At 53.4% G+C, this 12,640-nt stretch overlaps 1 protein-coding gene across 1 annotated transcript; it reads right to left on the bottom strand.

Moving 5' to 3' along the window:
* Window positions 1–10,217: 10,217 nt before the first annotated feature.
* Window positions 10,218–12,634, bottom strand: DDN (dendrin). The gene is made up of 2 exons (XM_007937949.1): window positions 12,456–12,634; window positions 10,218–12,036 (listed from the first exon to the last, which is right to left on the bottom strand). Exons 1-2 carry the CDS (start codon window positions 12,500–12,502, stop codon window positions 10,218–10,220), a joined length of 1,866 nt encoding a protein of 621 aa, XP_007936140.1. The 5' UTR covers window positions 12,503–12,634.
* Window positions 12,635–12,640: the final 6 nt, after the last annotated feature.

Genomic DNA, 12,640 nt, shown 5'->3' with positions numbered 1-12,640 from the left:
GCACAATCCCCAGGGGGTCAGCAAGCCGGCAACACACACACCCTGCCACAGGCACCTGGAAAAAGCCTGTCAGTGGGGCTGCAAATACCCCAGGGTCTAGCCCCCCCACCCAGGCTGGCTCAGGCCTTCTCTCCAGGCTAGAGGGAGAAAAATAACAAAACGAGGAGAAAATAAGCTGTTTGGCTGTGGTGTGAGCAGGAATATCCATGCAGAACTGCCCACCACTCACCCTTACTCACTCTTTCCACACCCAGCCAGGGCGCCCAGCATGAGACAGACCACCCCCCTGCCCCCTCCCCCGTCTGGGCTAAAAGCAGACGCTGGTGAGCGAGCAGCAGGTTATAAATATGCCCAGGGAACTGCCGCCAACTCGCTGCCTTGTCATCCCTTGGGAGGGTGTGGGGTGGGGTGTCTCCTAGGGAGGAGCCAGGGCTGCCCTATTCTCCTGGGGCTAGAGGAAGTGGGGCTTCCAAGAGGCTACTGCATTTCTTTTTTTTCACCCTTCAAGGGGAAGGAATAACCACTGCTCCATTTTTCCTGGACAATTGCACCTCTGCTCAGCAGTGGGGTCGCCACCTCCCTAGGCCGGGGCTGGAAGCTCATAATGTAACAGCCCAAGGCCACTTTATGTCGTGCTGAAACCCAGTGCCACTTCCCTGCCTCATACCTGTTTACTCTCAGCAGAAATGAAGACCATCCATTGGTTCAACAGGCATTTAGTGCAGGCCTGCCGAATGCCAGGCCCTTTGTACAGGCACACCTGCTTGCATACACTCAGGCCCACGCATGTGTACCCTCAGCTCTGCTCCTGTGTGCTCACACCCGCTCCAGGTCCCCTTCAGGGCTTCCTGGTTTTAACCTAGCAACTTTATCAGGAAGGTAAAGCTTCAGGCTTCTGGTTCTGCCTCAGACTAGGTTATGTGTGTTTGGAAGGGGTGGAAGGGCACTGAGAATAGGGCACCTAAACATTCCTGCTTCCACCACTCTGATTGATGAGGGAGTCCTTTTTTCCTTCCCTGCCCAATCACTCTCCCAGTGTAGGTGCCTTGCAGGGAAGAAAGCTGCTCTGTGGGATGCGGGTGGGCACCTGCTCAGGCTGCCAGAGCCTCCTGCCTCCTAGTCACTTGGCAAGTAGGTGCCAAGCTGGACAAGAAGGGGCAGTGCCACCCTGGGAAGCTTCCAGCTCTCCTCCTCAAAGGCTGAACCCCCTCCCTTCCCCCTCCTCCCTATTAATCCTCCTCGGAAGTAAAGGGACCATTCCTGGAGGCCCCTCAGCCCTATTGTGGCCCCTCGCCCTCCTCGGCTGGCGTCTAATTAACTCCTCCTGCCCCTGGTTTTGTGTGCCCCCCTTACCCCACCTTGTCGGCCCCGCCCCTCCGCTCGGCCAGCTCCCCCCCACGGACATTCCAGCCCGGCCGGGCCAATGTGCCAGGGCAACCAGGGCCGGACTGAGGCCTAATCCCCCCGCCGCCTGGCCCGGCTGGGGGAGCCCCACTCACCTCCCAACTCTCTGGGGGCTGCCCGGCTCTGCTGTGGCGGAGACACACAATCAGGACAAAGGCATAGCCCCCAGGGGGCTAACTCAGCCTTCACGCCCAGGTTGTGCGGCATTTGGGGAGTTTAATGAATTGTCCATCACGCCTTTCAGGGCCCGCCCGTCAGCCTGGATTAATCTTCGGAGCCCTGGTGGGGTAGGAGACACTAAGCCTGTATTTATTACTCTCCCATTGTCACTAATTGAGGTAATTATCTGTGACTCTGGCCTGGCCAACAATGCAGCATTCACTCCCGGGACCTTCGATGGGCCTGGCTCCCACTCTCAGCACCAACCCTCCCTCCCCTCTTCTCCTAAACCCGCCAAGCCAAGCGCTAAGTTGGGCCCTGAAGCATGTTGGGAAAGTGGACAATGTCCTAAGGGGACAATGATTCACCCCTCAACTACCACTATAGAGTTGTGGCCAGGTAGAGGTATGGTCAAAGTAGGGGAGAAAAGAAGGCAGCTTCTATATCTGTACAATTGTGGCTGGCAGAGCCCTCAGGCCACGAAGAGCAGGTTTCTGAGATCTTTGGTCTTCTGAATGCCTCAAATCCTCACATCTGGGCTGGTGGCACCAGGGTCTCCATAATACCCTTCTATGGGCCCAGCTTTGTGTCTCTGTAGCTTCCAGAGCCCTAGAGTGTGAGGAGACCCTCTGATGAGGTCACAGGGCCAGTAGAGTGGCTGTGGATATGGTGGGGGAGATTGGGTGGGGAAGATTGGGGTAGAGAACAGGAGAGAGCTTGGCAAAGTGCTCAGGGGAAGGGCAAGATGAGCCATTATGGGCAGAAGGGTCCCCAGAGGTGACACTAATGTGGCCATGCAGCAACCTGGGGGAGAAACTTGCATTTGGGGGGATGAGCAGTGCTGAAGAGTAGATTTCATGGGGTGACAGCTTCCCAGGGCAGGGGGATCACCTTGGGTAACAAGTGTCTGTGTGTGTATGTGTGTGTGCGTGTGTGTGTGAGAGAGAGACAGAGACAGAGACAGAGAGAGATGAGCAGAACTAGACTGTGGGATTCTTGAGGTCAAGGAGTGCGTTTTGGTCACTGTTGTTTTTCCAGAAACCTAACATTGTACCTGACACAGAGTAGGCACTCAATAAATATTTGTCAAATGAACGGTTGGACAGATGAGATGTTGGGGGTCTGTTCTCTTCCACAGTTGCATTTGGGCTCTTCATTCTGTCTCAAGACCTGCCGGAAGAGATGTCTAGATCATCCTGGGACAGTTCTTGGATGGGCACTTCACCAGCTGGAAGCTAAGGACCCTGGCAGAGCTCAAAGCTACAGTAGGAACAGCGCCACCTTGTGGTACCTCTTGAGAGAGCTCCTATAGAAATCCCAGCAAAGAAGGCAGGGTCATCCCTGGAGAGGGTGAGGGAGGGTGTCACACTAAACAGTAGCCACCCCTCTTATATGACACTGCATCAAAATGCCAACCTTCCTGTGGGACAATTTTATCATTTTTTCCTTCTTGCAGTATTTGTTAAGAGCCTGCTCTGTGCCAGGCTTATAGGGGATACAGGGCTAAATCAAAGGCACAGCCCATCAACTGATGAATAGATAAACAAACTAGGGTACAAACACACAATGGAATACTATGCAATGTTAAAGAATAACTTTGAATCTATGAACCACCTCATAACGTGGATGAATCTAGAGCACATTATGCTGAATGAAATTAGTCAATCACAAAAAATGTCAAATATTGCATGAGACTACTACTGTAAAAAATAATAAAAAAAAGGTTTACATGTAGAAAGAAACATTCTTTGAAGGTTATTGGGATGGGACAGGAAGGGACGGTAAATTGCTAGCTAAAGGGTAAACATATTAACTTGGGTGAAAGGAAAAGCAATATACAGTAAGGATGAGGTCGGCACAAAATGATTAAGGCAAAGGAAGACACTGGAGGGCCATAGGAGTTAAAGGCAACAAAGATACATACTATTACATACACGATCCTGCAATAACAGAAATAATAATAATCCACAAGTGGATATGTAGATAGACACACAAGCTGAACAGGTGTGGAAAGACGAACGGGACTACACCCACAAATATATATAAGTTTGACAAAGAATATTTCTACATATATATTTATGTGTGCTCCGAATATATCCATGAATATAGAAGAGTATACAGAGGGCAAAGTTATGAAAACTTCTTAGCCATAACCAAATACCTTGAGAGCATGAGTCACTGGGCTGGGCTCAGGACCATAGTCTGGGGAACATCAAGGTCAATTGGAATAACACAGTCCACAAAGACAATGTTCTATATCCTACTTTGGTGAGTCGTGACTGGGGTCTTAAAAGCTAGTGAGTGGCCATGTAAGGTGCAATTGTTGATCTCTTCCTGACAAGAGCAAAGAAGAGTGAAGAAAATCAAAGATGCAGGGAATAGTCCAAAGGACTAGTGGACCACGCAAACCTCAGCCTCCATGACCCTGAGACAAGAAGAACTAGGTTGTGCCCAGCTACCACTGCCCACTGCTCTGAAAGGGATCACAATAGGAGGTCCTGGATACAGTGGGAGAAAAATGTGGACCAAAACTCAAAATCATAAAAAAAGACCAGGCTTACTGGTCTGATAAAAGACTGGTGGAACCCCTGAGACTGTGACCTTTGGACATCCTTCAGGCCTGGAACTGAGCTCATCTCAGTGGCTCAACTTTCAGTCAAAACAATAGATAGACTTATAGGGTAAACAATTACACCAGGGAGATACAGCTCCTTAGATCAATCAATCAGTCATAGGCTATCAAGATCAAAAGGGCAGCATTTGCCCTGGAATAAACCTCAGAAGGCAGGACAAATGGAAACAGTAAACACAGGGAAGAAGTGGGAAGAGTACTGTTACATTGTGGGGATTGCAATCCATGTCACAAAATAAAATGAGTATGAATTATTGAATGGAAAATCAATTTGCTCTGTGAACTTTCACCCAAATCACAGTAAAAAGTTAAAATAAACAAATCATAACCACACTTTTGAGTAAGGAGCCCTGGTGGCAAAACGGTTCAGCACTTAGCTGCTAACTGAAAAGTTGGCAGTTCAAACTCACCCAGCAGCTCCGTGGGAGTAAGACGTGGCAAATGGTCCCTGTAAAGATTACAGCCTAGAAAACCCTGTGTGGCAGTTCTACCTTGTCACATACGATCTCTATGAATCAAAATGACTCCACGGCACCTAACAACAACTTTTGAGCAGCGTATCATCCAGCAGGAGATTCCACAAGGTAACAAGATCAACAAGAGTCATAATTAAGCAACAGGAGAAAAAAAATGCTATGGATACGGAGGAGAAAACTAGGACATTTCTAACTTAAAAACTGTCTCACCTCTCTCTCAGTTTCTCTCACTAAAGCTCAAACGTTTTATCCTTGCTTTCCAGAGACACTTCATGATTTGATTCCCACACACCTTTCCAGAATTCCTTCCCTCTGCACCTTACACTCCCTAGTGCCTCTGTGCTCTAGCGACATCTGTGTGCTTTCTCACCTCTCCACCTTTGCTCAAACCCTAGAATGTACTCCTTCCCCATATACCTTTCTTTTCTTCCAATGTCCTTTCCTTCATGAAGGCTCTTCTAATTTCCCTCGGCAGTAGCATTGCCTCTGCCTTTTTAAGCTCCTGAAACACTTTCTTGGTAGAGCTTCATTCAGAGTACATATTGCCTGTCCCATTGGTTGTTATTTGTGTATATTACTCATCCCCCTCTTAAGCCTCCAGTTCCCGGAGGAACATCTTTTAAAGCACTAGGTTAGGCACATCATATGCTCTTATTAAGTAATAAATAGATGGATGAATGAACACAGATGGACTGGTGAGGAGATGGATGGATAAACGGATGGATGCTTGGATGGATGGTTAATGGATGAATAGTTGGTTGGATGGATGACTGCATAGATGGTGATGGATTAATGGACAGATACTGGATGGAGAGTTGGATGAATGCACGAATGGGTGGATAAATAGGGGAACAGATGGTTGGATGGATATGTGTGTATGAATGGATGGATGGATGAATAGATAAACGAATGAAAGTACAGATAGATGTACAGATGGATGGATGGTTGAAGTATCTCTTTTCTAAAAGGGCTCACAAAAGGCTATGTAGTATCAGGCACTTCAAGGGAGGGAGCTCATCCCTTGCTCAGGGAGAGAAGGGAACAGCATCTACAGAGTTTTCTCTCACTGACATATTTATCCTCAGCAACTTGTCTCCCAGAGACCTGGGTATATTTCCACTCCCCAGAAGACATAGTCTGGGAGTTTTCTTTTTCTCCATGCTCCCCTGGCCCTTTGGGAATGCCTCCATTAACCTGTATTTTGCTGCACTGACTAGGCTATAATGATGCGGGGTTTTCTCTTCCATATCCTTTCCCCTGTTGCATACCCAAGTGAGTTTCCTGAATGTAGGAAGCATCCCTAGGTCCCTTCCATGTCTCTGAGATGTGGCATCCCTGTTTAGTGAGTAATAGAGTGGACGCTGACATTCTTCTCCATAGCCACACTTTGCACCCACTGCATACTCATGTTCAGCCATCTTTCCTAGTCCTCTCCTCCTCACATACATACACATTCACACTCCCAACACAACCTCTCTGAAGTCCCAGAATTTATGGCCTGGATCCTGGTTTCCTTTACCCCTTTGTGGCTGATATAGAGAAGTCCCAGGGCTTTCCTGAGACTCTGAAAGAAGGAGAGGCCTCTCAGCATCTCTAAAGCCATAGTAACTGGGCCCCATGTGGAGCACAGAAAGGAGCTTCCTTTCTAACTGTTAGGAGGGTAGTAGGGTCCTGGGCTAACCTGAGGGCTTCTGCCCCAACCTGACCAACACTCCCAGGTCTGCTGGCCTTACTCCTGACCTGTGTGGCTGTCCTAAGGTGGGGGATGGTTGTGGCCTCTTTTCAAGGCTGGCTGGCTGACAGACATGGCCAGATTTAGAAGTCATTTTCACAGCAGGGAGCTTCCAACCTCCCACCCACAGTGCCCTGCAGGGCCAGTCTGAGATATGGCTCACAAAGGCCTGGTCCCCAGACCTGCAGTTGCTCCTCCCCTTCTTCTCTCTCTTCTTTTCTCCCCAGACCTTTGGCAACTGGTGCTGACTCCATCCTTAGGCAAAGATGGAGGAAGTCCTGGAGGGTGGGGATGAGGAGTATGCTGTGATGACACTTGAACTATTGTGCACCCATTCCCAGGGCTATTCATCCCCACCCCAGAGCTCCCCTCTCCCTTAGACCCGGCATCTGCTGCCTGTTCTTTTCTCCCCTTCTTTCCTATCCTTTTGCCACACACCCCCAACACTAAAAAATAATCCTAGACAGAACTAATAATTATAGCTAACACATATATCCTTTACTATGTGACAGGAACTATTCTAAGCGCTTTACATGTTGACTAATTTTTGCAACAATCCTACAAGAAAAAGACTATTAATAACCCTATTTTATAACTGAAGCCACCAAGGCACAGTGAGGTTGAGTAATCTGCCCAAGGTCACACAGCTAGTATGAGGTAGAGTCAAGATTTGAACCCAGGCTGCCAGACCCCAGGCTCCATGTTCTAAACACAACACTACCCCAGTTCTCTGCTAATGGTAGCAATGAGGATGAGCTCTTAGACACTGGCCTGTGTGTTGATCCTCAACTGAGCTCAGGCAGCTTGGTGGAGCCCCTACCCAAAAGGCCAGCCCCAGAGTCTTAGAGTCCCTAGGTTATAGCAAAATCCAGGCAGATGGTCTCACCTCTAACCAGGCCTTCCCTAATCTTCCTCCTCCCTTGAAGTCCATCCTCTTCTCAGGCCCAGAGGCATAAAGGCACAAACGCCTCAGCTGAACCAGGCCCATCCCAATCAGTTGTCACTCCTGCCTTATCTTCAACAACTTCCCTGAATGTTCCCTAAACTTCAGTCAAACCAGACCATTTGGGAATTCCCTAAATGTACCCTGTTTCCCCACATCCATCCTTTTGCTTTTGGTGTTTCCTCCATTGGAAATGCCCTTTCCCCAAATTCTATCTTAGATGCCACCTCCTGCATAGAGCCTTCCCTGACCTCATTGAAACCATACAATCTCCCTCTTTTGACATTTTACAGCACTGAACACTCACTACTCAATACTGTCATTGTTTGTGTTTTCATCTTCACCCCCTGCTTAGATCATAAACTGCCCCAGGCCACTGTCAAGACAAGCCTTAATCACCCCCAGTAAGTAAACCTAGTAGATGCTCACTAAATGTTCAGGAATCAGCATTGGGTCTGTAGGTGGAAAGTAGACAGACCTTGGGAACCTTTGATCTCTGCCCAAGGTGACTCCCACTTCCTTTACCTCCTCCAGCAAGAAATAACAAGAAACTTGGCAGTCTGGGTTCCTGACAGGTTCTGGTTGGCTTCTTCCTGGGTGGCTCTGTCCAAGGCTCTCCTATCTGGTTTGGAACCCGAAAGAGGAACTCTCCCCCCTCCCCCACCCCCAGCTGAATCAAGGCCATCCAACCCCAGGTTCAGGTCGGGTCGGTGACCTTCTAGGCAGCCTTGCTCCCTCCCCCTCCTGCCAGAACCTCTTCGGGTTCGGGTGGGGAGTGACGTCGAGATAATTGGAGACTAAAACCGTAAGTGGTTTGGGAGCGAGGCTGGGTACCTGAACGCTGGCTGAGCCAGAGTTGGCGGGACCCGGTGGGAGTGGGGTAGGGGCGGGGCCGGGGGCCCGGTCAGCACCCAGAGACCGAGTCTGGGCGAAGCCCCCGCGCCCGCCGAGCAGGAGGCTAAATTTACCCGGGCTGACTCAGCCCTTGCCCGGAATGGGGGGCGGGGGGAGTGGTCCAGGGCAGTGGGAAGAGCCGGCGAGGGTGGGGGGAACAAGGAAGGGAGAGTCCGAGCTGGGGAGACAGGGGTGGGCCAAGAGTTTCCAAAAGAAAGGAGTCTTTCTCCCCACCGCGCAGGAAGGAGCTAGGAGCTCTGGTGGAGGGGCATTAGGGGAGAGGGTTGGTGAAAGGAAGAAGGTGCCAAGTCTGGAGCAAAGGGAAGCTTAGATTTATTGAGCGCCTACTGTGTGCCAGGCACTGGACTAGGCGCTTTACATACTTTATCTCATTAAATCCTCACAACAACCCTGCGAGGTAGGTGTTTATAAACCCTCATTTGACAGCTGAGGAAACTGAGGCTCAAGGAGGTGAAGTGATTTGGCCAAGTTCACATGGCTAGCTAGTAAATGGCAGAGACAGAGGAGATGTCCAGGATCGGAGAGAAAAAGTACTTCAGTGTCTGGGTCCCAAACCGCTCGGCGTGGATGAATACACAGAGGGGCTCGGCGCGCTTTCCAAGGCCTGCTCCCAGCCTGGCTCGGCTGGAGGCGGCAGGGCTCAGGATAGGAGCGCAGTAACTAGGTATCAAACTGATTAACTGGCAGTGCAGGGTAGGTGGGGACTTGGGGACTAGCAACCGGGGAAATCCGCGACCTGCGCGCGCCCCGTAGTGGCTACGGTGAGTATCACACCCCACACCTACAGGCTTCTTAGGACCAGCCTCCCTCCCTCTTCCTTGCCTCGCAGATTTCTGGAAGAGGCAGAAATGAGGGGAACTCTCAGGGTTCTTTCAGGTGGGCGATACTACCTGGAAAGTTGTGGTAACGTTCCAGAGCATCAATAAGGAACATTGAGGAGGAGGAAAAGGAGAAGGCCTAGAAGGGTCCCAAACTGATTCACTGGCTGCTTTCCTTCCCCAGCTCACACACCACAGGGCAGGAACAGTGGCAGGACCATCCTCCAGCCCTGCCTTGGGGAACCCTCAGCTAAAGCTGAGAGACTACGATAGGAGCCCTTTGCCTACCTCCTAAGCTCTCCTGCAAACACAAGACAGTCTCCAGAATTGAAGGTGACTGCAGATGACATGGAGGCCCCCAGGGACCCTCAGACACTGTTCTCAACTCTCTTCCTTGGCTTGTGGAAGGGAGTATGAGATAGAAGCCTCCCAAAAGATTCCAAAATGTCAGAGATAAAAGGGTGGACCTTAGAACTCCCTCATTTTACACACCAGGCTGAGTGGGGGCCTGGAGAGGGGAAGTGACTGGCCAAAGTTTACCCAGCACTCAGTGGCAGTGAGTGTCTTTGGGACTGAAACTAGAAGACGTATGACACATCTTTTGCTTTGCTGGCTGCTTCTAGAGCCCTTCCTCTTCTACTAAGAGCTCCTCTGTCAACAAGTTACACACTGCTTTGAGGCCTCTCCTGCCCAGAGGCCCTGCCCTCCTGTGATTGCCACCCTCCTTGCTGTCATAACTGATCCTGACTAGGCCTCTCTGTTCAGCTCCACAACTAGTCCATCAGCCCTTGCTGAAGGCCCATGTGCTCTGGATGTGGCAGGCATTAAAGTCTACTGCTCACCCTCACCTTTCCTGCAAAATGAATGAATGGGCAGATGGCCCCTCTTTGGAGGACAGCCTCTACTTCAGGTATGGGAATGGGTGGAGGTAGGGGTACAAGGACAAGAGAAGCAAAAGGAAGACTGTGAGAAAGAAGGGAATGGGTGGGCCCAAGGATGGGTTGAGGGACACAACTACCAGAGGGGATCTCTCACTGTCACTCCCTATTTCCTTGTGGGGTCTTCTTAGTGTCCCCCACCCGAAACAGGGCCTCCTCTTTGTGGCTGTTGATACCCAGAATCTCCTGGATACTGTCGCTTAGCTCTTCTCTGTTCCCGCCCTCCCAGAACCCTGTGGAGCCCCTTCAACCCCGGAGGGTGAGATCCGTTCACTCCTCCAGGAAGTGCCAGAGGCTTCTGTGTCGCTTCCATCAGAGGAGCCGCTGGGGACGCTGAGTTCCGCCGCTTCGTCAGAGTCCGAGTCCGGGGCGGTGTGTCGACGGATGCGGGACACAGCTTCCCTCAGGGCCCCAGCATAGGGCCCTGGCGCCCGCACCCAGTTGCGACCCACGCGCGGCGGGATCACTGTCACTTCTTTTGAGCCCTCGCCGCTGCCCACTCCTCCCGAAGCCCCTGGGCCCAAGGCTGAGCTCTCTGGGCTACCTGGCTGCGTGGGGGTGTCCCGCAGGTTCACTTCGCTGACAGGGAGCCCCAGGATGCGAGAGGCGCGCTCCTGTAACGAGGAGGCCCCCGGCTCCCCGCCCTCAGCTTCGCTCAGGCGCCTGGCGCCAACCTGCTGTGGAAGGCAACCGCTCGACCTCAGCTTTTCGCAAGGGAAGGCCGCAGGGCCCTCGCCCTCCTCGTTGCCGCACTTCGGTTTACTGGAGGCATCCCTCCCAGCGTGGGACACCCCAGCCGGCAAAAGCTGTACGTGCGGTGTTCGGGAAGTCGGAACATACTGGGACCGGATAACCACGCAAGTGGCGTCAATGACAAAGACGCCTTCTCCACGAGTGTGGCGGCGGGAACTGCGGGGCAGGGTGTGGGCGCGGCGGGTCACTTTTAGGGTCTCGGGTTCTGCCCCCTCTCTGAGACCCCAGGACTCTTTCCATCCAGTGCCTCCTGGAGCCCAGGGTCTGGGGAGGGTCTGGCTATGCCGGGGCGGCTGCTTTTTAGGGGAGGGAATCCAGCGTTTGGGGAGCCAGCTCTGTTCTACACCTTCTTTCCCTTCCCTGGTGCCCTTGAGGTGGGGCCTAGACCTGGGGGCAGGACGCGGGGCACTAAGACTCGCAGTTGTAGGCCCCGTAGGAGTAGTCTCGGTGCCCGGGCTCCCTGAAGCTTTGGCTGGGGAATGGCCGTCGCTACCACTGCTAAGGACGGCGGCAGCGAGCCCCAGGCCTTTCTCCGTGGCCCCCTTGACGGACTCTGGCCTAGCTTTAGCCACTCCGCAGCTTGGAGAGCCCCCCAAGAGACCTCGCCCCTGTCGGAGACCCCAAGCCCCGAGGACGTCCCGGTAGATGCGAGGATCCAGCCTCTTCTTAGCGCGCCCTGCCTCGGTCCTGGCCGGGGTCGAAGCTGGGGCTGGGGAGGCGGGCGCCTGGGTGAGCTCCGGGCCTCGTTTAGTCCCCAGTGTCCTGTGGGGGCCATCGTAAGAAGGTGGAGCCACGTAGGGTGGCGGCCGGTCCCAGCGGCGTCGCGGGGCTGTCGCGGCAGCGCCTCGCAGCAGCAGATGAGCCTCGTAGCTGGGGGGCCCTGGCCGCCGACCTCCCCAGGGCCCCGCCCACGCCGCCCCTAGTGCGCTCTGAGGCTGCGCGGATGGACGGGGCGCACGCCCCAGAGGCCCGAGGCGCTGCGGCCGCGAGGGAGCTTGCAGCCCAGCGGGCTGGGCCCCCGAAGAGGCGTTCCGGGGCTCTGGGCGGGGCCGACCCAGGGGGCTCCGTCTGGCCCCACCAGCCTTGCGCCTCTTTCGCTCTGTCTCCTTGGCCTCCCGCTCCTGCGACGCCGCTTTCCTTTTCTCTTGCTCCCGGGCTCGGGCCTCGGCCGGGGGCCCCGCCCGCCAGTTGGTCGCCTCCTGCAGCACCCTGGAGGCCCAGGGCCGGCGGGGCGGCGGTTCAGGGGATCCCGGGCGCGGCCCACACCTGGGACAATGAGCAGGAACCCAGGTGAGCAGTTTGTAGGGGAGGGGAACCGAGGTCCGGGGAGCTGGGAGCACTGGAGACCACTTGGGTCCGCCGCGTGGAGGTGTGTATGTGAGTGTGTGCGGGTGTGCACGTGCGTATATGTTAGGGCTGAAGTCGAAGCCAGACTCCTCACCATCTCTCCATGCACATTTTGCCAGCGTCTGCCCCATCTCACCTCCTGCCCCTTCTTACGCCCACTCCAGTCCCCCCAAAACAACCTGGAATAAGTCAGGTCCCAGCTCTCGGGATGGAGTGGGGAAAGAGGTTTGGGAAAGACAAGGGGAGCCCAGCAGCCCTCGCTGATGCTTGCGGAGAGGTCTGGACCCCACTCCTCCCCCACCACTCCACTCTCTTCCCCTGGTCCCTCTTTCACTCACGTGCGGCTTTGAGTCCAGCGGGCCCAGTGGCTGGTCTGGGAATCCATGGGCTGTCGAGAAGGGTTGCAGTGACTGTAATGACAGGAAATAGTCTTCACTTGGATCACTAGCAGCTTGGACTTCTGCACCCAGAGGCAGCTGCCAGACTCCTCATCCTGGAGCTCCTGGGGGCTGTTGGGCCCCTC

The sequence above is a fragment of the Orycteropus afer genome, unplaced genomic scaffold (assembly GCF_000298275.1).
Source record: "Orycteropus afer afer isolate SDZICR_OR568_19922 unplaced genomic scaffold, OryAfe1.0 scaffold00045, whole genome shotgun sequence".
Classification (NCBI taxonomy): domain Eukaryota; kingdom Metazoa; phylum Chordata; class Mammalia; order Tubulidentata; family Orycteropodidae; genus Orycteropus; species Orycteropus afer.
Note: the sequence above shows the minus strand (reverse complement) of the source record. Positions and strands in the feature narration are given on the sequence as shown.

Bases quoted from the DNA above. Each gene is read 5' to 3' on its own strand.
- DDN (XM_007937949.1), bottom strand. From the start codon at position 12,502: ATGGATTCCCAGACCAGCCACTGGGCCCGCTGGACTCAAAGCCGCAC. The intron at 12,037-12,455 runs GTGAGTGAAAGA...TCATTGTCCCAG, and splicing joins CGCTGGACTCAAAGCCGCAC to GTGTGGGCCGCGCCCGGGAT.